Source organism: Eretmochelys imbricata, chromosome 2, assembly GCF_965152235.1.
Source record: "Eretmochelys imbricata isolate rEreImb1 chromosome 2, rEreImb1.hap1, whole genome shotgun sequence".
Classification (NCBI taxonomy): Eukaryota; Metazoa; Chordata; order Testudines; family Cheloniidae; genus Eretmochelys; species Eretmochelys imbricata.
In genome coordinates, this window is record NC_135573.1 from 183,679,010 (window position 1) to 183,705,280 (window position 26,271).

Sequence of the window (26,271 nt, forward strand, 5' to 3'; positions counted from 1 at the left end):
TGAGTGTCAAAGCTAAGTATAAGGCGGTGCAGATTGTTTAGGAAATGTAGTCAGATAGCCACCCCAACACACCACCAAACTCTTGCTCCATTTTATCCCCACCCATAACAATATTACATTCAACACCACACACTTTGTCCAAACCATAGGAACAGCCACAGGTACTAGGATGTCTACCTAATATGCTAACCTCTTCATGGACCACCTTGAGAAAAATTTCTGGACAAATGCACCATGAATCCAATGATACATCTGAGATACACTGATGATATTTTCATCATCTGGACAGATAACCTAAACTCCCTCATAGATTTCCACCACAACTACTACCCATCCATTAAACTCTCACACTGGCATCAATTTCGTGGAAACCATGATCCACTTCAACAATGGAACACTACAGAAAAATATCTAGAAGAAACACACAGATCACCACACCCACCTTCACAGATCCAGTAAGCACTCCAAACACACCAAAAATCTGTTATCTGCAGCCAGGCACTCAGATACCACAAAATATACACCTTGACACACTTAAAACCGCCTTCACCAAACAAGGACACTCCAACAGAGAAATAAATTGCATCACGGAATGGGCCAAATAGCCCAAGAGAACCTGCTTCATTACAGAAATAAACCCCACTCTGACTGCACATCCCTAGTTGTCACCTCACTCTGGAACCCATACAGGGTATCAAACAATCACAACCCATATTCTATGGGAACCACGTAAATCTTTCCTGAAATCCCTCTTCTGGCCTTCGAACAACTCCTCAACCTCATCATCAGAGGCAAGTTCCACACAGACCATGACACACAAACTCAAAGCAGCACCAGATCCTGCCAGAACAATAGATGCAAAACCTGTAGACATATATCCAATGCTGTAATGATCAACACCTTCCACGATATACCTTTCAAGATCCATGGGTCCTGCACATTCCTATCGCAACATGTGGTATCTCATCCAATGCACTAAATGCCCCGATAGCTAGAGCCCCTCGCGGATACAAAATTTACATCCATGTGGATATAAATCAGTATCTGCAGAGCTCTACCAGGAACCGCAGTGGCGAAAGCAGAGCTCCCAGGAGCCAGTGCCCTGACCTTGAATGGTCCTTTGAAATACGTGTTAACTCCTTAAACTAATCAATCTGTTCCAACTTGTATTTAGCTGTGACCCTCTGAGTGCCTTTCAAAGGCCTGAAGAAGAGCTATGTGTAAGCTCAAAAGCTTGTCTCACACCAACAGAAGTTGGTCCAATAACAGATGTTACCTCACTCACCTTGTCTAATATCCTAGGACCAACATGGCTACAACAACACTGCTATGACAACAGTGCAGATGTTTTGTTTATGTGATAGTTACCCAATATCAGAATCCTTTTAGGGAGTCTTAACATTCTTTGTTGGTACATAAAATTGTTACTCACACAAATAATGAAGCCAAGTAGTCTTATTTACCATGTACCCTCAAATTGATAGTAAAATTAGAAAGAAAAATTTCAAAAGCCTCTATAAATTATCTAGATTTTCATAGCTTTTCAATAAATTAACATGCCACATTGTCCAATATCCTGTGGCTACCTAGGAACAGGAATGACTGTTACATTATCACTGGCAAGCATGAATTTTAGTACTTGCAAGGTTTAAGGCACATGTTACTAGCATTGAGAGACCAAGAGAGAGTTTTAAATTGTCACTGGGTCCATAACTGAATATTATTACTTTTCCTGAAACTATGATCTACATACCTTTTCAGTCTCCACTTTTATCTGATCTGCATTAAGGGGTGGGATGTTGGTAGAGAGTGCTTAAACATTTCCCCTGGTTAGTACTGACAGGTCTTAACTATATTAGTCTCCATCGCAGTTTGTAAAACTCTTATAGCACGTTAGATCCTATTTACACTGGCCAAGGAAATCTTATCAAACCTAGGTAATTTATCATTATAGCTCCCTAGAAAGGAGTTAACGTGATTTTTAAAGTCACACAGTCAGTTCCATTCCTCAACTTCCTTCCATTCCTTCTAATGTTAGTAACAGAATCAAACTGACCCTTCTATCAGTGTTGGCAGGAGTCCAACAGAGTTGGCAGCAAAGCATTCTGCAAAACTGTTCTATGAAATGTATGCAGATAAGCATTTTATGGAAGGGGATTCTTCCTGCAACTACTGCGGAGACTTTCTGGCGTAGGGGATATTTTTATAACCCCTTTCTTATGATTTCTTCAATGAGACCTCTAATTCGAATTTATAGTCAATGTACAAATACAGATTTAAGATTTCAGAAAAGCACATTTGAAGGAATTACTAGTTCTAACGAGTAAGGTGTAATAGGAGGAAATACTGAGAGGAGCTTTTCAATAAAGGAGATGTAGGCACTTCTAGAAGATATTGGGCCAAACTATCCTCTAAGATCAGCGTTTAGAAGATTCTCTCCAGGTACAGACAGTTCCCTTTCTGCACATTGCAGGGAAGATCAGACACTTATGTGGAAATATTCCTAGTTCCCCCTGACCCTGTTCTTGGATATATGAAAGACCCTTCTGTGAGGTTAGAGAGAGCTGTACAATGTGCATCATTCTTTCCCCATCTTCATTAAACCTGAAGGGAATTTGCTGAAAAGTTAATACAGTCTAAGGCAGGGGTGGGCAAACTATGGCCCGCAGGTCGCATTTGGCCCATCAGGGCTTTGGATCCAGCCCATGGGATTGCCACCCCCGTGGTATACCGCGCCACTCTCGGAAGCGGTCGGCACCACGTCCCCACGGCCCCCACTGCAGGCACCGCCCCACCAGCTCCCATGGGGGCCAGGAACAGGAAACTGTGGCCAATGGGAGCTTTGGGGGAAGTACCCACAGGCAAGGACAGCGCACAGAGCCCTCTGCCCTCCCCCCCGCCCCGAGTCCTCTAGGGGCCACAGGGACGTGGTGCCGGCTGCTTCCAGGAGCAGCACAGGGCCAGGGCAGACAGGGAGCCCTCCTTAGCCCAGCTACATGCCACTGACACCCCGGAGCCACTCAAGGTAAGTGGCGCCGGGCCGGAGCCCACACCCCAAACCCCTCCTGTACCCCAACCCCCTGCCGCACCCCAATTCCCTGCCCTGAGCCCCCTACAGCACCCCGCAGCCTCCTGCACCCCAGTTCCCTGCCCTGAGCCCCCTACAACACCCCGCACCCTCCTGCACCCCAATTCCCTGCCCTGAGCCCCCAACAGCACCCCTCCTGTACCCCAACCCCCTGTCCTGAGCCCCCTTGTACACCCTGCACCCCTCCTCCGTCCCAACCCTTGCCCTGAGCCCCTTCCTGCACAGCACATCCCCTCCCACACCCTACACTCCCTCCCTGCCCCAGCCCTACATTCATGGCCCTGCATGCAATTTCCCCACCCAGATGTGGCCTTCGGGCCAAAAAGTTTGCCAACCTATGATCTAAGGCCTCTTCACCATGGAACTCTTCCTGGACAGCTCAGTGGCTACTAAGGATATGTCTACACAGCAATTAAACAGCCATGGCTGGCCCATACCAGGCAACCAGGGGCGGCTCTACCAATTTTGCCACCCCAAGCAGTCGCCACCGAATTGCCGCCATGTTCGGAAGAGCGGCGGAACTGCCTCCCAAAAACCGCCATGGCAGGAAGAGCAGCAGAGCTGCCGCCGAATTGCAGCTGCGGGACACGGACTGCCACTCCATTCTCAGTGCCGCTCCAAGCACCTGCTTGGAAAGCTGGTGCCTGGAGCTGGCCCTGCAGGCAACTAAGGCTAGCGGATCTTGGGCTGCAGGGCTGCTTCATTGCTGTGTAGATTTCCGGGCTCAGGCTGGAGTCTGGACTCTAGGATCCTCCCACCTTTCAGGGTCCCAGAGCCCAGGCCCGAGCCCGAGGCCAGTGGCCTACACAGCAATGAAACAGCCCCACAGCCAGAGCCCCGTGAACCCGAGTCAGCTGTCACAGGCCAACTGCAGCTTTTTCCTCTGCTGGGTAGTAATACCCTATGTTATTTTATCTTAACTTAAATAGTGTAGTATTCTAACTCAATAGCTACATTCATTTGCACCATACTACTATGAAATACTCTGATCATCACAGAGATTTTGGGTCTTTTTAATTATTTATTTTAAGCAGAGCTAAAAAATAAGATTTCATTTAAAAACAACTTTATGCTCAACATACCGGCTAACAGCATTTCCAAAAATGGACCTAATATTGTCTACTGTTGTGGCATTTGATAGGGTTCTAACATCTGCCACCGTATCACCTTGCTAAAGAGAAAAGAAATTAGTGTTACTATGTTTACAAATACAATTATTATTGAAGTTTTAGAAATCTATTCAATAACTGCAAGACATTTTCTACTGAGTTTGCAAAAACATATGGGACACAAACTCAATTTTTGTTTTGCCTGAAGGTTGTGTGTGTGTGTGTGTGTGTGTGTGTGTGATTTTTTGCTTTTTTTAAAAGTCTGTAGATATTTATGCAAAGAGGAGATTAAGTCAGGTGTACAGTAGAAACTTTTGCTGGCTTAGCACTACTGGATAGGGATATGCTGGGAAAACCCTTAGGGTATACACAGATATACCAGCAAGAAAGTGCTTTGTGAGCATAGCTTATTTCACTTGCCTAACCAGTACAAAAGCACTTTGTCAGTATAAACTGCATCTATACTAGGAGAGTATTGCAGGTATAGCTGTAACAGCAACATTTAAGTGCTTGAATGCGTTGTGGCAAGATATGGGGACAGTGGGCAACTGCTCCAGGTGCAAGTTTGAAGAGTGACATGAGTGGTCTATTCATGAGAAAACTTCTATTGAATGCAAGAAATGTGGTTTATTCATTTGCCAAATAAACAATATTTTAATAGCATTAAAGTCTTTAGGTAACATTTTCAAATAGGGAACATTTTCAAAAGCACCTAAGTGACTTAAGAACCAAAGTTCTACTTTGAAAAGTGACCTAGGTACTTGCTTAAATTCCACCAAAAGTCAAGCCTTATTGAAAGTGATGGGAGTTAGGCTCCTAAGTGCCTATGTGACTTTTTAAAAAAGGGTTTGGGGCTCTTAAGTCACTTAGGTGCTTTTGGTTACCTTTTATTTTGTTTTAAAATGATAGAGAGAGAAGCATAAGTTCTTGGTCCAAAATAGCCTGAATTCGATGACCCTCTGAGCATGCTATAAAAGTCATCTATCTGACAGGATTTTTAGAGAAAAGCGAGAACAAGTTTCCAAAACAACGCAGATCTAGAAAGGAGCTTTTTTGTCATTGGCTGGCTAACTAACTAAGTTAGGCTAACCAAAATGAGTTTTGCTCTTATCCGAATGTTTGCTTTTTAAACACTGTTGATGATATGTTGTAACATTAATGGTCAGGGTAACTACAGTCTTTATTCAAGGGTCTTTTTCATTATTTAAATATAATGAAATAAAAATAAGCCAAAGGAAAGCTATATTTGTAAGTAAATCCTGAGAAATCTGCTGGCTGATCATTAAAAATCATGCAAGAACAAAGATATTTTAGAAGCAGCCAATAAGTGTTTGTCAATTGAAAATTAAGAATTTGTTAATAAAGAAGTATTGGGCAGGACCTCAATGTTATAAAGTTTCTGTTAGTGTTCATTATAGACTGATTTTCCAAGTCACATAACAGGCTGCCTTTCTCCTTTGCATCACTATTTGAAAGAAAAGGATTCTTATCTACAGTAGAGATTTTTTAAACAAAAAATTTACACCACCACCAGTGGTAGCAATGTTGGAAGCTCTACTATAAATGGCAGCTACTTTCACCGTCATATCAACATGGTTTGTCTTTGACTACACTTCTAGCTAAACCACAGTCAGCATCAGTTCAGCCCTACCAGTTACTGATAACTTTCAGCAAAAAGTAAGTTTCATAGTATAAACAATGCTTGTTTGGGAAAAGTTCACTACCAAACCTGACTCCAATTTGGATAAAAAGACACCTAGTTTCTAGCAGTTATATGATACTCTCTTATTTTAAATTTCAGAAGCAGTAAGATTTAAGACTTCTTGTTTTAGGGATTTGTAACAACATATGAAAATTCCTAAAGAAATAACTGCAAAAAAACGATGCAAATCCCAGGAATAGGGAAAGCAGTCAAACAAGGGGGTGACATAGAACTGCAAGACTGGATCAGACCCACAGTCCACTTAGTCCAGTATCCTGTCTCCTAAAGAGGCCAACACCATTTCACAGGGAGATTCAAGAGACCCCATAGTAGGCAGATGTGGGACAACCTATTCCCATCCCATGTTTCATCCTAACTCCTTAGAGATTGGTTTACACCCTGAAGCACCTCAGAAAACAAAACGGATAAGTGTTAGCTTTGTGAGCTCAAGGAAAAATCTGAACTGTTGATGCTCAGTTTTTATTTGGATTTATTATTTTAAACTGATGTTTAGTTTATCCAGATTACAGAAAAACAAATTATTTTACATGCAAAGAAAACGACCTCACAGACTATTCCCATTACAAAATCCATGGCAAAAGACCAGGCCCTTTATTTAATTGATGTAAGTATGTGAAGTTACAAAGGTTCTACATACCTTTTTAACTGAAAAACTGATACCTGAGTTGTGGATGGCATACCTGAAAAACAAGTACAAAACAAAACTGCAGTACATGAAAGAATAAATGACAAGCTGTCCCTCCATACTCTACTAAAGTAGTTAACAAGCAAGTCCATGTGAACAAATAACTACATTTCTTGTGATACAGCAACAGTTTCTTTAGTTTAAAAGAAATTCAGTTCAAACGAGCTGCCACATGAGAGTATAACAGTTTGCTGACCCACTCAAACCACATGAAATTTAAAGATCAACCTAGTTTACTCCAAGTATAGGAAATTATGATAATTTCTAAAAAGAACCTATCAGTTTACCACTTCTAGACAAAAGCTAAAGCATTCCAATGTCAGACAGACCAGCATTACGAGGAACAGCAAAATTTCCATCTCACCCTTAGTGATTTTTTCAGTAAAATGGAATAAACTCTCAGTTTCTGGGAAAGGAAGAAGGAAATTGGCCGACTTGTTCAGTTATCCCTGGGAAGGTGAGAATCCCAAAGCATTCATTCAAAATTGGCCAAATCATAAGGTCCTTGCTTAGTTTTCACTCTGATCTGGCTTTAATGGGAGTTTACTCTTGTAAGGATCTCACAATTTGATCCAGTGGCATTTTTGTCAATATAATGACAGCCTGACACCACCATGGAAGTAATGTCCACGGTTTCTATTGTTATTTTGGGTTTCTAATTTATCAAACAGATATTTGGATACAAACTGGGATTGTCTTACATTAACCAACACAAGAAGGCAACCCAACAGATAAAATAAGTTGGAGCTATTATTTCAGTACTTTACCTGCCAACGACTTCTAATATTTTTGCATACTCTTCACTTGGATTTTTTAAGGCTTTCCTCCTTGTAGTTACATTGTAAAAAAGATCCTCAACCTGCATTAAAAAAAAGTGTCACTATTTAAAAAAAAAAAAATAAAAAAAAAATTCACATATTGAAACAAGACTTAAAAAACGTATTTGATATGAACCAATCTTCTTGATATAAAATCACCTAAATGGTCTGGGCATCTTTTAATTTATGAACAACACTCAAATTCTATGTTCTAGCTGTACTCTAGCTGCTTAGTTTCACCTAACAAAATGCCATTCTAGAGAAAGATAGTGAAGTATCACAAAATTTTTGATAACTGTATGTTTCACAAGAAGGCACAAATTTCACCAGTGTTTGGTCCTCAGATCAAACAACACTCAAAGAAGAGTTCTGAGGTAAAAATCCCTACATTGCAGTACATTGCAGTTGACAATTATAGACACAGTACTCCCCCTCAGTGTATTTTAGTGCAATACAAATTAAGTAACAAGATCCATCGCTACAGTCCCTTCTGTGAATTTAGGACCAACTGAAATAATGAAATTAGCAAATTAACATTAAACACATTGTTGGACTCCTAGAGGCATAAATATTAGGGGAAGTTCAGTTTCCTGTTTTTGTTATAAGAGTTGCTACCACTATTATTGTTATTAATTATTTGTCATGGACCAGACACCTTAATTATTCGTCATGGACCAGACACCTTTGCACAAGGCACTTTACAAACACAGAACATACTCCCTGCCTCAAAGAATTTAAAATCTACGTGTAAAACAAGAGACAAAAGATGGATAGACAGTTGGCGGAGTACAAGTTAAAAATGAGACATTATTAGACAGCATGATAGGCAGTGGTCTCAGCACACCAGCACTTTAATTGTTGTAAAGTATTTTGTAGGAAACAGAAAAAGAGCTCTGAAGTGGGTTTTGGAGGAAGATAATGAGGTAGCTTTACATATGTTCATGGAGAGCTCCTCCCAAGTGTGAGCAGCATGGGAAAAAACACTAACTCTTCTCTTCCCATACTGCTATATCTACTGCACAATATTAATCTGTGTTTTATGTACCGATTCTTTATTTAGGTGACTAGGTCAACTAACACACTAGACCTAACACTGGATTTGGAAGCCAGTGTCCCATTAAGTTTATGATGAAATTCAATATTGCATGGTTTTAAATATGATGTACACCTAACTCTCCCAATGCTAACATGTCAAGTCCAAACATAACAAAATTAAATATTTCTCCCATGTCACTATACACTGCCACCATCTAGAGAGGAAGAGAAGCCTGTGCAATTTGCCCTACAGTCTTTGGACAGATTTCACAAAGCACTTATGTTGTTGTAAAATCTGTAAAATACTCTACAAGGTCACAAAAACTACATGGCAATTATAAAATACGTTTTTAGTTGATGAGGCTGTAGATGTGCAGGCCAGAAAGACAGACAATAACCTAAATCCTTTGGGGGCATGGATCATCATCTTGTTCTGTGTTTACCTAGCACAGTAGGTACTGGTCCATGAACTGGGCTAGGACTATGGTAATACAAGAAACAAATCACCACCACCACCTACCGTGATCTGAGTCCCCTGGTTTCCAGCACAAGGTTTGGGAGGCGCTTTCAGTTTTCCATCACAATAGCTAGCTCTAATCAGAAAAAAAAAAAAATAGTTGTCAGACACTGAAGTAGCTGTGGGGGAGGGGGGATCAGACATGAATATTGTGAAAAATCAGGTAGGGGCGAGGGGGTTTCAGGAAATAAGCCATTCCAGTCAGTGTTGGGGTTTTTGTTTTTTGTTTTTTTCCCAGGTTTATCCAAGTTTTACTTTTCATTTTTTGAACTTCTATGTCACTAACATATTTACAGGAATATAAAACAAATATTTGAGATTTTTTTGATACAAGAAACATTGGGCTCTAATATCAGTCTTTGAGTGAGAACTTTAAGTATTCTTAAAGCTTGAAGAGGAAATAAAATGGACAATGTGAAAGGAATTACTAATCTGCATGATTAATCAAGCTTATATGTGGTTTAATTTATTTTTATTTTTACTGGTTGCAATTTTTTTTCCCTTGTCTTGTGGACAAGTAAGAGCCACAATTGTATTCTATTCTCTTATCTATTTGCAATCACTCTCACCTGCTCAGGTAATAAAACAGAATCTTACAATATCCTCTGCTGTAGGATGGGTTATAACTCTTTCTTTTTTGTTTGAGGTTCAGCTATTTCCTTGTTAAGGACCATAGGACAGTGCTTCAGCAAGGGACGAGTTAGATTAGCAGACCTGCCTTGTAAATATAGTATCTTACAAATCTACACGTGCACTTTATTATTTTCACTATTGGAGTATTATAGTTAGGATCTTTGAAGGATGTAATTGCTTTAGTGAGTTATACAGGTTAATCAGTTTATGTAGTACATGTTTCTAGTCCCTACCTATGTATTGTATAGTTAGTATAAGACAAAGTTATTTCCTGTTAAGAGGAAAAACAGTAGTTCTAAGTTATAACAAAAACTTTATCTCTAATGGAAGGAGAGATTCTGACTTAAGCTAACTGGTACAGGTTTTCCTTAACTGTCCCATTTTTGTATTCCTGGAACAATATTCACAACACTGTTTGCAAAAACAAAAAAGATGAAAAACTGCTACATTTTACTGTAAAACAAAACATTTTTTAAAAAACCATGACTGCCCTCTAGTGGCCAAATATTTTTCTTCAAAATTCACATAAATTTTAACAAATTTTAAGATACCGGGGACAGCCAATATACATCTCTTTCCAGGTACAGAATTTAGATAACTATTATCACTTTATTTAAAAACTACCTAATTCTAAACATTTTGCATGTAAAAATGCCTTTGTTAACTTGAGATTACATTACTGTAATCTACACCTTGGAGGCTCAGCCCAATGCAAAATATTGCAGCATTCTTATTAAATGGCATTCAACTTGGGTACAACATCAGACCAGTGCTCTGTGACATACACTGGCTTCCAATAAGCTTCAGGGTGGAATTCAAGGTATCCGAAATGGCTTGGGACCAGGTTACCTGAGAATTCACCTCTTCCCGCATCCTCAGCCCCACAGTTAAGACCAGGTAAGGGATTTGAGCAGAAGCTCTTTCAACATAAACAAAAGGGGACTGGTGGCAGGGCATTCTCTGTAAGGAGTCCTCAGTTGTAGAGTCTGCTCCCTTTTGGTTTGCCAGAGACCAGATTTATGAACCTCCCAAATGTGTTGCAAAGCCCATCTTTTTCCCCTCTTGATTAAGGTTGCTGAGGATGGTGGGGGCTAAGGTGTACATATTTATGGACAGTCCTTTGGTTTTTAATTTATGGGGCAGTGGGTCAAAGTACCGGATGGATACCTATAGGACTTTTTTTTTTTAGTTGAAGACAAAATAAATTAGAAAGAGAACAGTTAGCTATTTGAAGATGTCATAATCATTAAAAACAAATATGTTAACAAAAGGGTTTAATGCTGCAATGTTATAACCATGTTTATCCCATGATATTAGAGAGACAAGGCGGATGATGTAATATATTTTATTGGACCAGCTTCTGTTGTTGGTGAGAGACTAGCTTTCGATCTTACATAGAGCTTTTCTTCAGGTCTTCTAGTTTTCCAAACTTGAAGAGCTTTGTGTAAACTGGAAAGCTTGTCTCTCACCAACAACAGAAGTTGGCCCAATAAAAGATATTATCTCACCTACCCTTTTCTTAGAGAGACAAGGTAAGTCAGTTTGTATAAGATAAAGCAAGACATAACCTAGAAAGGGGAAAAAAACCAAATCTGAACAAAAAACCACCCGTATCTGGAGTGTCTTAAGCCATGAGGTTCTCTGAGTATCCTCAAATATAATGTTGTAATTAGAGATTGCATCATAACTGATATGCCCAAGGGGAACATGCCCAATGTGGACAGAATCTTCAGGAAATGTACCTGACAAAAATCTAACAACTCTCTAGTGAGCATATGCAAACTGTAAATTTTCAAAAGCTTATAACTTGGCCAAATTTGGGTAGGTTTTCATCAGAATGGCAAAAGGCTCATCACAAAGGCCACTTCCTTGCCAAATTTTAACTCCCTGCTCCAAAGCATGGGATCACTAAAGCTCATCAAAGAAAAGGTTGCCAGAATTTTTTTTAACATGGACAAAACAATGTATTTTTTCCTAGCCTCATTCTCAGAACAGCTGAACCAATTTGGGTAAAATTTCCCCAAGTAATTTAGTCTGAGGTATATACCCAGCAAAGAAAATTTCAGCCCAAGTGGTTAAGAGTTTGGCAAAATCATAAGCAACTGAAAACACGGTCTTATAATGGGAAATATCAAGTAACCAGTTCTACCTATATAATTTTATCTGAAAGTGAAAAATGGACAAGAAAGTTTGCACTAGATTGGTCTCTAAAATAGAATTCCTTTAAAGTAGGGCTATCAATTAATCACAGTTAACTCACATGGATTAACTCAAAAAAATTAATCGCGATTAATCGCACTTATAACAGAATACCCATTGACAATTAAATATTTTGGATGTTTTTCTACATTTTCAATATTGACTTAAAATACAAAGTGCACAGTGCTCACTTTATATTATTATTTTTGATTACAAATATATGTATTGTAAAAATGATAAACAAAAGAAATAGTATTTTTCAGTTTATCTCATAAAAGTACTGAAGTGCAATCTCTATCATGAAAGTGTAACTTACAAATGTAGATTTTTTTTTTTGTTACATAACTGCACTCAAAAACAAAACAGTGTAAAACTTTAGAGCCTACAAGTTCACACAGTCCTACTTCTTATTCTGCCAATCGCTAAAACATATAAGTTTGTTTACATTGACGGGAGATACTGCTGCCTGCTTCTTACTTACAATGTCACCTGAAATTGAGAACAGGTGTCCACATGGCACTGTTGTAGCCGGCGCTGCAAAGTATTTACGTGCCAGATATGCTAAACATTCGTATGCCCCTTCATGCTTTGGACACCATTCCAAAGGACATGCTTCCATGCTGATGATGCTCATTAAAAAAATAATGCTTCAATTAAATTTGTGACTGAACTCCGTGGAGGGACAATTGTATGTCTCCTGCTCTGTTTTACCTGCATACTGCATATATTTCATAGCAGTCTTTGATGATGACCCAGCACGTGTTCGTTTTAAAAACATTTTCACTGCAGATTTGCCAAAACGCAATGAAGGTACCGATGTGAGATTTGTAAAAATATAGCACTTGACCCAAGGTTTAAGAATCTGAAGTGCCGTCCAAAACCTGACATGGACGAGGTGTGGCACATGCTTTCAGAAGTCTTAAAAGAGCAATACTCTGATGCAGAAACTATAGAACCCAAACCACCAAAAAAGAAAATCAACCGTCTGCTGGTGGCATCTGACTCAGGTGATGAAAATGAACATGCAGCAGTCCTCATCGCTTTGGATCGTTATCAGGTAGAACCCATCATCAGCATGGACACATGTCCTCTGGAATGGTGGTTAAAGCACGAAGGGACATATGAATGTTTGGCGCATCTGGCACGTAAATATTTTGCAATGCCAGTTACAACAGTGCCATGCGAACACCTGTTCTCACTTTCAGGTGACATTGTAAACAAGAAGCAGGGAACAGTATCTCCTGCAAATTGTGATCAACCTTGTTTGTCTGAGTGATTGACTGACCAAGGAGGAGGACTGAGTGGACTTGTAGGCTCTGAAGGTGTACATTGTTTTATTTTTGAATGCAGGTTTTTTTGTACATAATTCTACATTTGTAAGTTCAACTTTTATGATAAAGAGATTGCACTAACGTACTTGTATGAGGTGAATTGAAAAATACAATTTTTTTGGTTTTTACAGAGCATATATTTGTCATCAAAAATAAATATAAAATGAGCACTGTACACTTTGTAGTCTGTGTTGTAATTGAAATTAATATATTTAAAAATGTAGAAAACATATAAAAATATTTAAAATAAATGGTATTCTATTGTTGTTTAACAGCGCGATCAATTGCGCGATTAATTTTTTTAATCGCTTCACAGCCCTACTTTAAAGGAATTGTTAATCTTATATGAAGGTTTAAAATTACGTTAAATTAGATAAACCCAGCAACGTTACCTACCTCTATAGTTTGAACCAGTGGTTCTCAAATTTATTTGACTGCAACCCTCTGTTGTCTGTAGTAGGTTACGCCCCTGCCTCACCACACAATTTTTTACCGATTAAAAAAAAAAAATCGACACGCAACTCACTAAATATTAGAAACAGTAATGATACAAACAGAACCAACAATCCATTGCAATAAGAGCAAAAGCAAAACTGTGATCAATGCTTATCATTAAATGTGCACACTGCATCATAGCAAACGGATTAACGTATGGATGGCAATGACTTTGTGTAATGCGATGCAAGCTTAACAGAAATCTGTAAAAATACATAGCGCCATCTAGAGACAAATGCACAGCGCCATCTGAGGACCTGATATGTCTGGAAGAATCAGCTTTGCTAGTTATTCATTGCTGTGGGTAAAATGTGCGCAGTATATTTCCCCCCCGCCCCTCTAGAACTTCTCTCGCCTCCCAGTTTGAGAGCCTCTGGTCTGAATAAAGAGCACTCAATCCGCAACTGTGCTTCTGCCTATATCTTTGCTCTCACTTCCTTCTACCACCCCCGTGCTTGTCATCTCTAGTCCTATTACAAGCTTCCTCCACAATGCTTCATTTTATTCTTCTTCCATTTGATATTTGCATTATTTTTGTAGCCACCCATATGCCTGAAACTCCCCTTTTCCTCTGTCCTTAATGACCATGCCCTCCTCTTAAAATCATCCCTTCCATGGCTTTATTTGTATCCAAGATACCATCCATATTATTAACAACTTTGAAAAGAGAATAAAAGTTTATTACACACAACACAAACTTTTTAAGAGAGTGAATACACAGCATACCTGTATGCACACTTTGCATCAGCAGTTTTAGTTGTGACAGTAACATGGGCAACATGACTTATGCTAGCCAATGCCTATAGGGGGAAAAAATGAACTTTTACAAACCTCACTCAAGAAAATATTAATTTTGGAATTAATACTTCTACAGTGGTAGCGATTAAAATGTAGACATTTACCATTTGCAAGTAATTCATGTTACTGCGATATTCCCTATTTGTTAATTACTTGTAAGTGGTATATGTCAACATTTTAATAGCAAACATAGGATAGACTAAGTATTAACACAGAACCAGTGACACTGGTATAATTAAAGGCTTGACAGTTCTTAATCAATGCACTATTTTCCTTTAAAGGATTCTACTCAGAAGTAGTTTTTTACCTTCTTGATTTCCTTTTTAAATAGAAACTGAAATATTTTAAAAAAAGAACCAAAAAAACCCAAAAATTAAGGGCTGAAGAGCTCCCAGCCTACATCTCTGGGTTCTTGACAGGAGATCTCCACCCAAGAAGAAAAGACAGGCCTAAAAATTCACATTATTTAAAATTTTAAAAGTTATTTCTAGTCTTCTCAATACATCATAAAGCAAAAAGGGCATAAATTCATTCCCATCCCTCTCCCTTTTCAGGTTGAAAACTACCAAGGAATGTGTTTTGAAACAAATATATTTACAACATATTTATATATTTGCATTACGACATATATTTGCTTTTTCTTTTATTGCTTTCAAAACTTCTAATTTTATTTTATTATTTTGTGTGAGATTGAAAGACAAGGCTAAACCCTAGATCTTCCAAAGAACTGGGATGATCAAGGAACTAGGAAGAGTTAATTAAAATTAAGTGGTGATAAGAAGGGTTATCACTTTTGTTAAAGAGATAACTATTAAGTTTTGCAGCCAGTCGTCAAAGGGGAAGAACTCCCTGTGAATCCATTTAAACACACACTGCTCAGGGGAGTGGATCTCAAAGGGAGCCAATTTTAAATTAAGCCAACAGGAGAAGCCTAACTTGCTTGCAACTTCACAGTGTGGGTCAATGGATAGAAAAAGCAGGGCATGTGGCTGTCTCCCTCCCTCCCAGTTTGCACAGCAATCAGAGCTCTAAGATCTCAGACATAACAGGGTATAAACTGTAATTATTATTCCTTCCTTTGCCTAGAAGCTTTTAGCTGCATTAACAAAACCATAGTACCTCTTTTTATTAATGCATTTTCTGTATAACCTGCTTTTATTTTGCATATTTCCTCAGTTTTGTTTTAGTCTTATACTGAGTATAAAATACACACTACAGATCCTATGATGGCAATTTTTAAGGGTGTAACTACTTCTTGTTCTTTCTAAAGGCACATTGCCACAGCACATCCTTCACAAAAGTGGCAGGGGAACTTACCAGGTTCATAGGCACAAAAGGGGAGGGGAGGTGATTCTGAGTTGACAGTACTTAATCCTTCTATCTCCAACTTGGTCCCCCTACAGATCCACATGTAAAATTCTTCCACCCCAGACACAATTATCCTGCTGGTGGCACTGTAATCTTCTGCCAGGAGGCCAAACACCTCTGCAAACCAGTCAGCTTCACTACCGCCAACCCTGGGATCTCAGTCAGCAGTTCTAGAGGCTCCACAGCTTGGGTCTTATTCCAACAATCTCCTCCTCTTTACTCTCCCCAACCCAAACTGCTCCATCTCTTCTGGGGGAGAACCAACATGCTCCCTAGTGCTCAAATATCAATGGGGGAAGAGGATCAAAGTGACCCCAAAAACTAATCTTCGCCAGATCACTTAAATAGATTTGTCTACCCATCCCCCGCAGTTAACACACACTTCCTGGCTTCCACATCACTCATCTTTTCCTTGCACTCTACCTTCACCCTAAACACTCCCCCACATGCACACCAACCATACTCAGCGCCAAGATGGAGTCTCATAAGAAACTTGATCTTTTAAAAATGACTTCAGGAATCAGAAACTAACTACACCCCTTTACAACACATAGTAGCAATGAAAAATTGGTTAGTCTCTAAGGTGCCACAAGTACTCCTTTTCTTTTTGCGAATACAGACTAACACGGCTGTCACTCTGAAACCTGTCAAAATGAAAAAGCTGTTAATCATAAACTTACCTCTCCCCTAAACCCATATGTAGAAATACTAGCCAGATCTTCAAATTTTTGCAATTTGCTTGTAGTGAATCTCTCACACACAATATTCAAATCTTCTTTCTATATAAGACAGACAGACACGCATTAACATTTCATTTCTATTTCCACAATTTCTTAAGGCAGGGAAAAATTTATGATGAATGTCTGAAAACAAAGTCCACAAGTAAGCACTACACCAACCTGTACCTGTCCAGTAGGTTTACCTACCCTGATTCCACACCCATTATCTTGGATCTGAATGAGTTTCAGACCTCCTTCCTTAACGATCACCTGGATGCTGGTAGATTTGGCATCCAAACTGCAAAAAGCAAAGCATCTCTCAGTGTCCAGTTAAGTGACATTTTCTTTCAAAGAAATCTAGTCTGCAATTATACTGCAATTTATATTATGCCCCCTCCCTCCCTCTTCTCATAACAATTACTAAACAGCTAACAGCAATGAGTCTAACTTTTCAGCATGGCTGCTGTGACGGTTTTTGGGGTCATGGCATCAGTCTCCCTTATTTTTCTCTTTCCCCCCCCCCATTCTGGAGCCAGGCCACCAAAAGGCAAAGACACCAGGAGCCAGTCCCTTCTTTTCTGACTGATAATACCATGCAATAAACCTTGTAGCCCAAAGCTGCCAGTAAGGGGGGGACGAGGGGGGGGGAAGAGTTATGCAGTTTAATGCTGTCAAGGATTTTTAGTCCATTTTCTCCAATCCCAGCAGCACACTGGGGGTGTGATGCCTACAGGCACCAAGGAGTTAAATTAGGGTTGCCAGGGGTCCAGTTTGCCCCGTCGAAAAGGGACCCTGGCAGCTCCGGTCAGCACCACTGACCAAGCCGTTAAGAGTCTGGTTGGCGGCACAGCGGGGTTAAGGTAGGCTCCCTGCCTACCCTGGCTCCACACAGATCCCAGAAGCAGCAGCATGTCCTCCCTCTGGCTCCTACACACAGGGGCAGCCAGGGGCCTCTGCACATTGCCCCCACCCCAAGCACTGGCTCTGCAGCTCCCACTGGCCGGGAACCTCAGCCAATTGGAGCTGCAGGGGCAGCACCAGCAGAAGGGGCAGTGCACAGAGCTGCCTGGCCGTGCCATTGTGTAGGAGCCAGAGGGGGAATATGCTGCTGCTTCTGGGAGCTGTTTGAGGTAAGCTCTGCCCAGAGCCTGCACCCAACCCCCTCCCATGCCCCAACCCCCTGCCCTACAAAAGAGCCCAGAGCACCCTCCCCCACCCTGAACCCCTCATCCCCAGCCCCACTCCAGAGCTTGCACCCCCAGCCAGAGCCCTCATCCACCCCACACCCCCATCTCCTACCCCAGCGCTGATCCCCCTCCCACCCTCCAAACCCCTCAGTTCCAGCCTGGAGCACCCTTGTGCACCCCAAATCCCTGATCCCCAGACCGCCACCAGACCCTACACCCCCCAGCTGGAGCCCTCATAGCTCCCCCCCATTCCCTACCCCAGCCCAGAGCCTCCTCCCACACCATGAACCCCTCATTTCTGGCTTCACACCTGAAACCTCACACCCGGAGCCCAGAGCCCATATCCCCTCCCACACTCCAAACCCCTCAGCTCCACCCCCGCAGCCCGGAGCCTGCAACCCCCCCCCAGCCCAATCCCCTTCCCCAGCCTGTATCCCCACCAGGGGATCCTGAACCTCTCCTCCCCAGCCCCACCCAGAGCCCACACCTCCAGCCCAGAGCCCATATCCCAACCCGCAGCCCACTCCGAATCCCTCAGCCCCCCCCCCCATCCCAGAGCCCCCTCCTGCACCCCAACCCCGCGCCCAGGCAGGTGAAAATGAGTGAGTGAGGGTAGGCAGATGGGGGGGAGGGGGATGGAGTGAGCAAGAGGCGGGGCCTCGGGGAAGGGGCGGGGCCTCGGTGCTGGGGTTTGTGTGAGTAGGAGGTTGGCAACCCTCGCCTAACTAAAGGGCAGCGCCCGCGAAGGAGAACCCCAAGGGTGGCGTTTCCCGCCCCCAGGAGCGGCCTTTGCCCTTCGCCCTCAGGGCAGCCGCAGGGCACGTTCGCGGCCACTTCCATCCACCCCCAGCTTCCGTGGCGCGATGGGGGCACCGGAGCGCCGCCGGCGGGCGCCAGGACCGAAGCCGGTCGGGCTGCGTTGAGCGTAACTGCCGCCTGCCCCCGGCACGCGCACCAACCGCCCAGCCCCCTGCCCGCGTGCGCGGCCCGGGGGTGTATCGGGCAGGTGCCCTCCCCCCCGGCCGCGTTACCAGTTCTCCAGCATCTCCTTGATGGCGTTGGCCGGCCTCTGGATGACCTCGCCGGCCGCGATGCGGTTCACCACGACCTCGTCCAGCCGCCGGATCACGCCAGCCATCAGCGCCATGAGGCGCACCCGGGCCCGGGGGGGAGATGCTGAGGGGCCGGGATCTCCGAGCGGGGAAAGGGAGACCACCAGACCCAAGTGGGAGCAGCGAGGAGGGGAAGGGCGGGGATCCTGCGGGCGCGCGGCAAAGTAGGGTCGCGAACCCAGCAGACTCGCGCCAAACCGTTGCGGCGAGAGCCTTGGCAGCTGCCGATTGGAAGGCGCGGGTGTCAATCGGCGGGGCTTGTCCAGCAGCTGTGTGGCGCAGAACTACAACTCCCATCGTTCCCTGCCCGCACCCTGGGGGCGGGGAATGATGGGGGGGGTAGGGAGGTGGTTACTCGTGTTCGCGAACGCGCTCGTTCCTATTGGCTGATCCCCGTGTCATGACTTGACATTTAGGGGGCTGGCAGGCCGGTCTGCAAGTGGTTCTGCGTGGCGCATAGAGTTGTGGGAGCTGCCGGGGGCCCCGAACAACTGCACGGGGGGGGGCCTGGGTTGTTCCATCTGACGCTGCAGGCCAGGGGGGTCCCTGTGTAGAGGCTTATGCGTAAGCATTACAAATAATTTCTTGACCAATTTGTTTTTTCCTTGCCTTCATATTGTTTGCTGCAATTAGTTTCTTGATATTGTACTTGTATTGGGATAAACAGTTCAGCAATGTCATGCACATTATCAGTGAGATACTGTTTCTTCGGTAGCCAGGCTCTTCATACCATGAAGTACAGGTTCAGAGACAGTTCCGTTGCCTGGTGGTCGAAATAGTTATATATATATATTTCATATTACCCTCATTCCAAATGGATATTCCAGATTCAGATAATCTTGAAATGTAACCCATAATTCTGCTTAGATTTTGGAGTCTCCTATTTTGAGAAATACCAAACTGCAAATAGTCTTTTGCCCAGCCCTCGAGTCTTGTGCACATTCCTGATAAGATGCTAGTATATTAATTAACAAAGAAGTATACAGCAATAATACAGTTGCTTTTTACATAGTAGCCAAATTCATCCATACTTCAGTGATAAGGATTTAAAACCACAGGCACTTGAATTCACTTGCTCAATAATATACAGTTTAAATGACAGTTAGGCCTGGTCCAGTGGTTTCTAGCTGATTGCCTATTTAATTGTCCATATATGGTAGACTGAGGTGTAGTTGACCAGTCTGTTAGTTATAAAGAACTTCATTTTTCTTTTCTCGATGCCCAGGCGTTTCTTCACTGTACACTGATAACTTCTGCTGTCTTCGGTCTGTGGGATGCATCCTTAAACAACTTATCTTGGTTCACATAATAAAGATTTTTGCTTGTTTGTTTTACATTTCTCTGGTAACACAAATTTAATATACAGATTAATTTAATTTAGTTTGTTTACAGTGTAATAGGGACCAAGTCTTTTATAACACAAGCTATACTTTTGTTCTGATTTTCCCAATTCTTTAGCACAAATAAATCTGTTTTAGATACTTTTGCAGTTGTTGCATAGATGTTCCTTTTCACTTAACATGTGCATTACTAATTTTTCATAACAAATATACTTCTTGACTGCTAAAATAGGTGCTCACAATCTTCTGAGAAGTGTACTGCTCTCTCCTGCTGAGCACTCTGTTTTAGCAAAAGAGTTAGTAACAGAATTTTTATCCAAGTTTTTCAGAGTTAATTTGCTTGTGATACCAATTCCACTTTTAACTGTTTAGAAGCACAAACTTTAACAACCAGTACGTCCTTTTAACATAACATAAAAGAAAAGAGTATAAAAAGTAAACCAAACTTAATTTTAAATGCAGGTCTATATAAACACATTGAGAGTATTAAACTTTTATGACGCTTGGTTGTATTTGGGAGGCAAAGCTGGAAACCTGTTGAAATTGTTTGGTTAGCTTTAACATTTTGCAACATAACCAGACATAGTATATATTGTAATATATTTTAAACCATTTTTGTTATAACATTCTAATAACTATATCTTATTGTTTAATGCATAAACAACTTTTATAAGAACCCAAACAAGAAATTGACATTTTGTTAATGTTACCTTTGCATTAATGTTGAAGTTTCCCCTTACAATTTTCTCTTTGAATAAAAAGCCATGATTAATAAAAGGGAAATTGTTTTTGTTTGCAGTTGCATTATTTGCTGAGGCAAAAATATATGTATTCGTATGTATTTATAAATGAGGCCTTTTTGAGGTTTGCAAAAATTAGTTGGTTAATAATAATATTATGATGGTTATACCCCAACTGTAATATTAAAATAATGTGGTACCACTTACATTTAAAAAAAAGTATAAAATAGATTTTTGTTGCAACAGAATTAAAACAAACAAACAACTTGTGACACACACACAATACAAGGACACAGGACAACATACGTGACAACTTACAATTAAAGATGAATGGTGTCAGAATTGTATTCATAACTATACAAGATAAGGCATTAAGAGCTCAAAATTATTATTATTTAGAAAACAGACAGGTAAACAAAGTTAAACATGTAAATAAGCAAGTATTTACCTTTTCATTTAATTCTTTTTAATAAGAATTAATAAAAATTAAGTGCCCACTTTGCTATATTAATTTAGTAACTGAAGGAATTTTCCATTACTTTATTTTAAAAACTGCTATATGGAAACAAGGAAAACTCATGTTTCAAATATTAGTCAGTGGTTAGGATTAGAAACCTGAATTTCTGTTGCTTGGCAACCATATCTTCAAGAAAGTTAGGAGTATTTTCAGCTGTTGCATTCCTGAAGGCTTAAAATAATTAATTTGCCTGACTTAATTAAAGTGAAGTTTTTACCTTGTTTTCTCTGTTTGTTGTGTTGCTTTGTCTTCAGTTGCTTCACTTTTTTTAGCAGTGGAGATTTCTGTAATAACTGTAACAATTTTACATTTATTTTTTAAAACAAAGAGAGGGCAGAAGTGGGGCGGGGGGGAGGGGAAGGAAGAGCAATCTAGGATGGGGAGGGAGACCTCAGCCAAGAGAGATTGTTTTTACCTTTATCAAGTTATCTTAAAGGACAGGCAGCAGCAGCAAGTTTAGCAAGCTGAGAGAAGATATAAAGGAAAACTTAACTGGTATGTATAAATATTTGAGTAAGAAGGTTATATTATTAGCTCTGCGGGAGGAGTGGGGCTCCATGGGCTAAAGCAGTTGGGAATCCATAACCCCTGGTTTTAATCCTGGCTCTGAGAGGAGAGTGGGGGGTGATTATCAGCTCTTCCAAAACCTGAATTTGTTCCCCTTGTGTCTATTGTTTTTGTCTGTATGCCAAATGGATTGCAGGAGTGTCCTTGCCTGCTGCAGTTAACTGTTTCTGGGTAACTCTGTGTGATACTGCATCAATTCTAGGTGTTAAACTGCTCACTCTCTTGATTTTTCACTTTGAAATTCTTTTTTATCCACTCCCCGGCAATCATGTTGCACCTCCTGTCTCCTAATGTGCTCTGTGAACTGTTCCGTTTTGTCCTTCATATGATTTACCAATCCAGTGACAGTATTGTTTGCTTCTTCTCGCTCCTGTGCACTTATTTCTCCTGTTCTAACAGGACCCAGTCTAGATCTCAGTTTAGGATTTACCGGAACCTGGCTCTTATCTTACAGTGGTGGTTGCAGTGTGGTGGTCCCTGCCAATGGGTTGTTAGGTGGCTGGTTTAGGTCATTCCACATGTCCCCATTGCAACACCCATTCCAATCATCCCATGTTCCATCTTTTAATTTTGCTAGGGCCATCTTTTTCCATTTCTGTCCCTATTCTTCAGGCACTATATAAGTACCCAAAGTCTGTTGTTGCCCAACAAGATTTATAATGGGGGACGGCACTTCTCTTCTTTGCAGATTCTCTACAGCTGTTTCTAATTTTCTATTCTGTTCCTGTGCTTTCCAGTGTTTTTTTGCTTCTGTTGTTTCTTCTCACTTTTTCTTTGTTTCTGTTACTTGCCCCATCAATTTTGTGGTGTGTTGTCTTAACCATTTAACAGTCCTGTTCATAGTTTGCAATATTACACATTTCTTACCCTTATTATTATTTTTCAGGGCTACAGTCTCTGCCCTAGCCTTACAGATTCTATTCCATGTTTCTTCCCCACTTTGTTTTTTAAACTCATATGGACTGCTTTTTTTTTTTTTTTTTTTTTTGTTACCCAGTGTGTCCAAACCTTATTAAACTCTGTGAAGATATCTAGGGAGGGAAGTAGGTGGTTCCCTAGCTCGGAGTTTTCTGTCATGTTAGGTTGTAACCCCTACAGCAGACAGCTCGCCACTTACCAAATCAACAGTTGGGGTCACCAGTGTTGTCTGTTGGGTGGGTGTGTGTGTGTGTTCTCTCGGTATACAGTCCCAGCCCTGCACAGATAACTGGTTCAGCAGACCTTGATAGCACTACTCAGAAAGACCACAGACTTGGTTCGGTGGTGAAGGCACTTGGCCAGGTTTATTATTGATGAAGCACGATCCTAGTGCCCTGGCTCCATGGTTAAAAGTACACTAACACATGTATGCTCACGACAATGGACGAGCTGAGTCAACAGCAGGAGTATATGCTGCCCTCTAGGCTGGACAAAGGTACCCCTCTCATTATTTCTCTTTGATACATGGATATGAACAAGATACGTATTACACTCCTGATATGGTTAGTTACCAACTCTACACCTTGTACCTCCTGGTTTGAACAAAACATTCATTATTCATTCATTATTCTGTCCTCCCATCCTTCTCTTACTCGGGGTCAGTGTGTTCCTGTACCATCTCCCAGGAATGTGTTTACATAAATGTCCTGTACTTAGGAGTGCCTGTGTTTTAGCAAGGCTTGTTGTACCTTTGCCAAGTTCATGTACCAGACAGTGAACTTGTAAGCGAGCGTCTGCTTTATGACAGAGCCTGACTTTGGCTCATAGCACAGCCTGGCTTTTCTGACTGTGGTTCAGACCTCAAGTCTTGCAACAGGCCCAGTGCTCTAGGCTCTCTCTCTCTCTCTCCTACAGCCACAGGTAGGCCGCAACAACAAAGAGGACCTCTGTAATGGAAAGGCAAAAGGGAAGAACCCAGTGCTAACCATGGCTATTGTCAATGACAAACTGCAGGAAGCATCTGTGAGCTGGATGCATTGCTATATGAGAATATGCATCCTGAAGGTTGAGGACCACAAACCAGTCACCTGAATCGAATGACAATATTATTGCTACTAAGGTTCCCATCCTGAATGTGTTCTGATTCCTTAGGTTCATGATTGGTCTCTATCTTCTTTTTGTCTTGGGTATCGAGAAGTACCTGCAGTAGAACTGTTTCCCAATGAAAGAGAGGAGAACTGGTTCACTCACCGCCAGGAGCAGGAGGGATTGTATGACCTGCCTTGCGAGACTCTCATGAGAAGAACCCCTGAAAGGGGAAGGGGGCGTGGAAGGGATGGAGCTGAAGTGAATGTCATAGCCTGATGTAATGACTTCTAGTATCTAGCTGTCTGATGTGATGTACTCTTGAAGGTTTGAAATGAGAAAGATGATCCCTGTCTGATGGAGGGGAAGGTGAGAGGGTGGTGGAGCATAAGAGGCAGATTGCGGAATGACCCTTGACTGAAGGGTCAAAATGGCTGGTTAGAAAAAGTTGCTGACTGGGAGGTCTCAGTGCATGATGGGCCCTTCTTGAGGAATCTGGGCCTCTTCCTGCATGATTCTTTGGAAGGTTTGGTGCTGGACAGGATGACACCATTGTGCTGTCTGTGACTGTCCGAATTTTCTCTTGGTTGCAGAGATGTAGATGCCTAGGGATTGGAGAATCTCTCTAGAATCCTTTAATAAGTGAAGGAATTCATCTGTGGCCCTGCTGAAGAGCTTGGGGCCCTCAAAGATCCTCCATTGTATTCTGGATCTCCCTTAGGAGTCCAGATAACTGCAGCCAGGAAGTGCGGTTCATAATTATGGCAGCTGCCATAGAGCAAAAGGCTGTGTTCACTGCATCCAGTGAGCCCTGCAAAGAGGCTTTGGAAATCCTCTGACCTTCAGTGATGAAGGCCTAGAACTGGTCCTTCTGGTCTTGTGGCACATAATAAAATGAGATAATTTGTGTAGTCATACTTTGCCACTTGGCCATGGTAGTTAACTATCCTGAACTGTAATGTGGCCAAGAAGGACCAGATGCTTAAGCTCCTTGTCTTGAGGAGCAGATCTGGAGTGATGTTTTCTGTTTCTTTCCTTTATGGCATTGAGCCCCAGCGAATTTGTGGTGGGCTGGGAGAAGAGGTATTCCAAGCTTGTTGCAGGTATGCAGTATTTTTTTTGTCCACCCTCTTGCAAATAGATGAGATAGTGGCTGGTGTTTGCCATACTGTTCAAGCTGGTGACATATTTAGGTTAGGCTATTTTGCCATGCAGAGAGATATGTAGGATATCTACTAGGGCATGCTGTGGTTCCTGCACCTCTTCCAAGGGGACCTGCAACGACTCAGCTATCCTCTTGGAAGACTTTGAAGTTATCCGCGTAGGGAGGGAGAAGAGGCATAACAGCCTCATTTGGTGAGGAGGACAACTTGTTAGATGGCACTGCTTCTTCCTCAACTCTCAGCTCTTGTTCTTCTAGAGCAGTGGTTCTTAACCTTTACTGCAGCCTGCACCCCTTTTGACTCTCAAAATATGTTCTCGTACCCCTTATCAAAAATCATTGAAGTAGGTCAGTTCTTTAAACCTAGATATATTTTGTTTGTATATTACAGTAATTGTTAACTATATAATGTTAATAAATACATAGGCTTGATGAAACAAAGTAGTTGTACTTATGTGCCTGTGCCTAATTTGTGTTTTCGATGATTTACTTTCTAAAAAAATCTGGCATGTCTTGCACCCCCAGAAAGGGCGTCTTACACCCCAGGGGGTGTGAGCATCCCAGGTTAAGAACCACTGTTCTAGAGGGTCTTCTTGAGGGGGGGAGTGAGTCCTGTGGTACCAGGGGTTGCCCCTTGGTGGATCCTTTTGCATGAGGGTATCCTATAGAACTGGCCTCCATGTAGGATCCAAGGATTCCAGAAAGGCATAAGGGAAGGGGGAGGGACCCCAAGAGTGCTCCTGCCAGAGAGATGGTTAAATCGGTCATTGTCTGGTTCATGGAGTCTCTTCCTTGGGAGACATCTCAGGCAGGGAGGTAGAGAAATTTTGGATGGACATCTGAGTCTGAGGAGGTATCTTCTCCTGTTCCTATAGAGGCAGGAGGAGTTGTGGGGGCTAAAGATGTCTGCACCGGTGGCTGTGTTCGTACCAGAAGTTGTGTTGGTACTGGCTGCCATGCCTTCACCTGTGGGTGCAGTAGCACCTGGGAGGTATGGCAGTATCTGCAGAAGATCCCTCTTGATATTTAGTAGAGGGGATTCAAGTTCTTCCAACACTCAAAGATCCTCTTGCAAAAGAAATCTAATTGGTACTGGCAAAGCAGGACAATGAGTGGTGGTTGTG

The 26,271-nt window shown here is 41.8% G+C and overlaps 1 protein-coding gene and 1 long non-coding RNA gene across 2 annotated transcripts in view; one reads left to right on the forward strand and one right to left on the reverse strand.

Annotated features, from left to right (window-relative positions):
* The window catches only part of MLH1 (mutL homolog 1), a 33,095-nt gene extending 14,092 nt beyond the window's left edge, over positions 1-19,003 (reverse strand). The window contains exons 1-8 of the mRNA XM_077811067.1: positions 18,737-19,003; positions 16,726-16,816; positions 16,480-16,578; positions 14,360-14,433; positions 8,979-9,051; positions 7,373-7,464; positions 6,558-6,600; positions 4,171-4,259 (exon numbers count right to left, since the gene is read on the reverse strand). Of these exons, the coding sequence (XP_077667193.1) occupies positions 4,171-4,259; positions 6,558-6,600; positions 7,373-7,464; positions 8,979-9,051; positions 14,360-14,433; positions 16,480-16,578; positions 16,726-16,816; positions 18,737-18,852 (677 nt within the window). The 5' untranslated portion in view covers positions 18,853-19,003. The remainder of the gene's footprint in view (positions 1-4,170; positions 4,260-6,557; positions 6,601-7,372; positions 7,465-8,978; positions 9,052-14,359; positions 14,434-16,479; positions 16,579-16,725; positions 16,817-18,736) is intronic.
* A 248-nt stretch (positions 19,004-19,251) lies between these two features.
* LOC144261470 (uncharacterized) lies at positions 19,252-20,153 on the forward strand. The gene is made up of 2 exons (XR_013345289.1): positions 19,252-19,381; positions 20,043-20,153. It is a non-coding gene; the product is annotated as an uncharacterized LOC144261470 (long non-coding RNA).
* Positions 20,154-26,271: the final 6,118 nt, after the last annotated feature.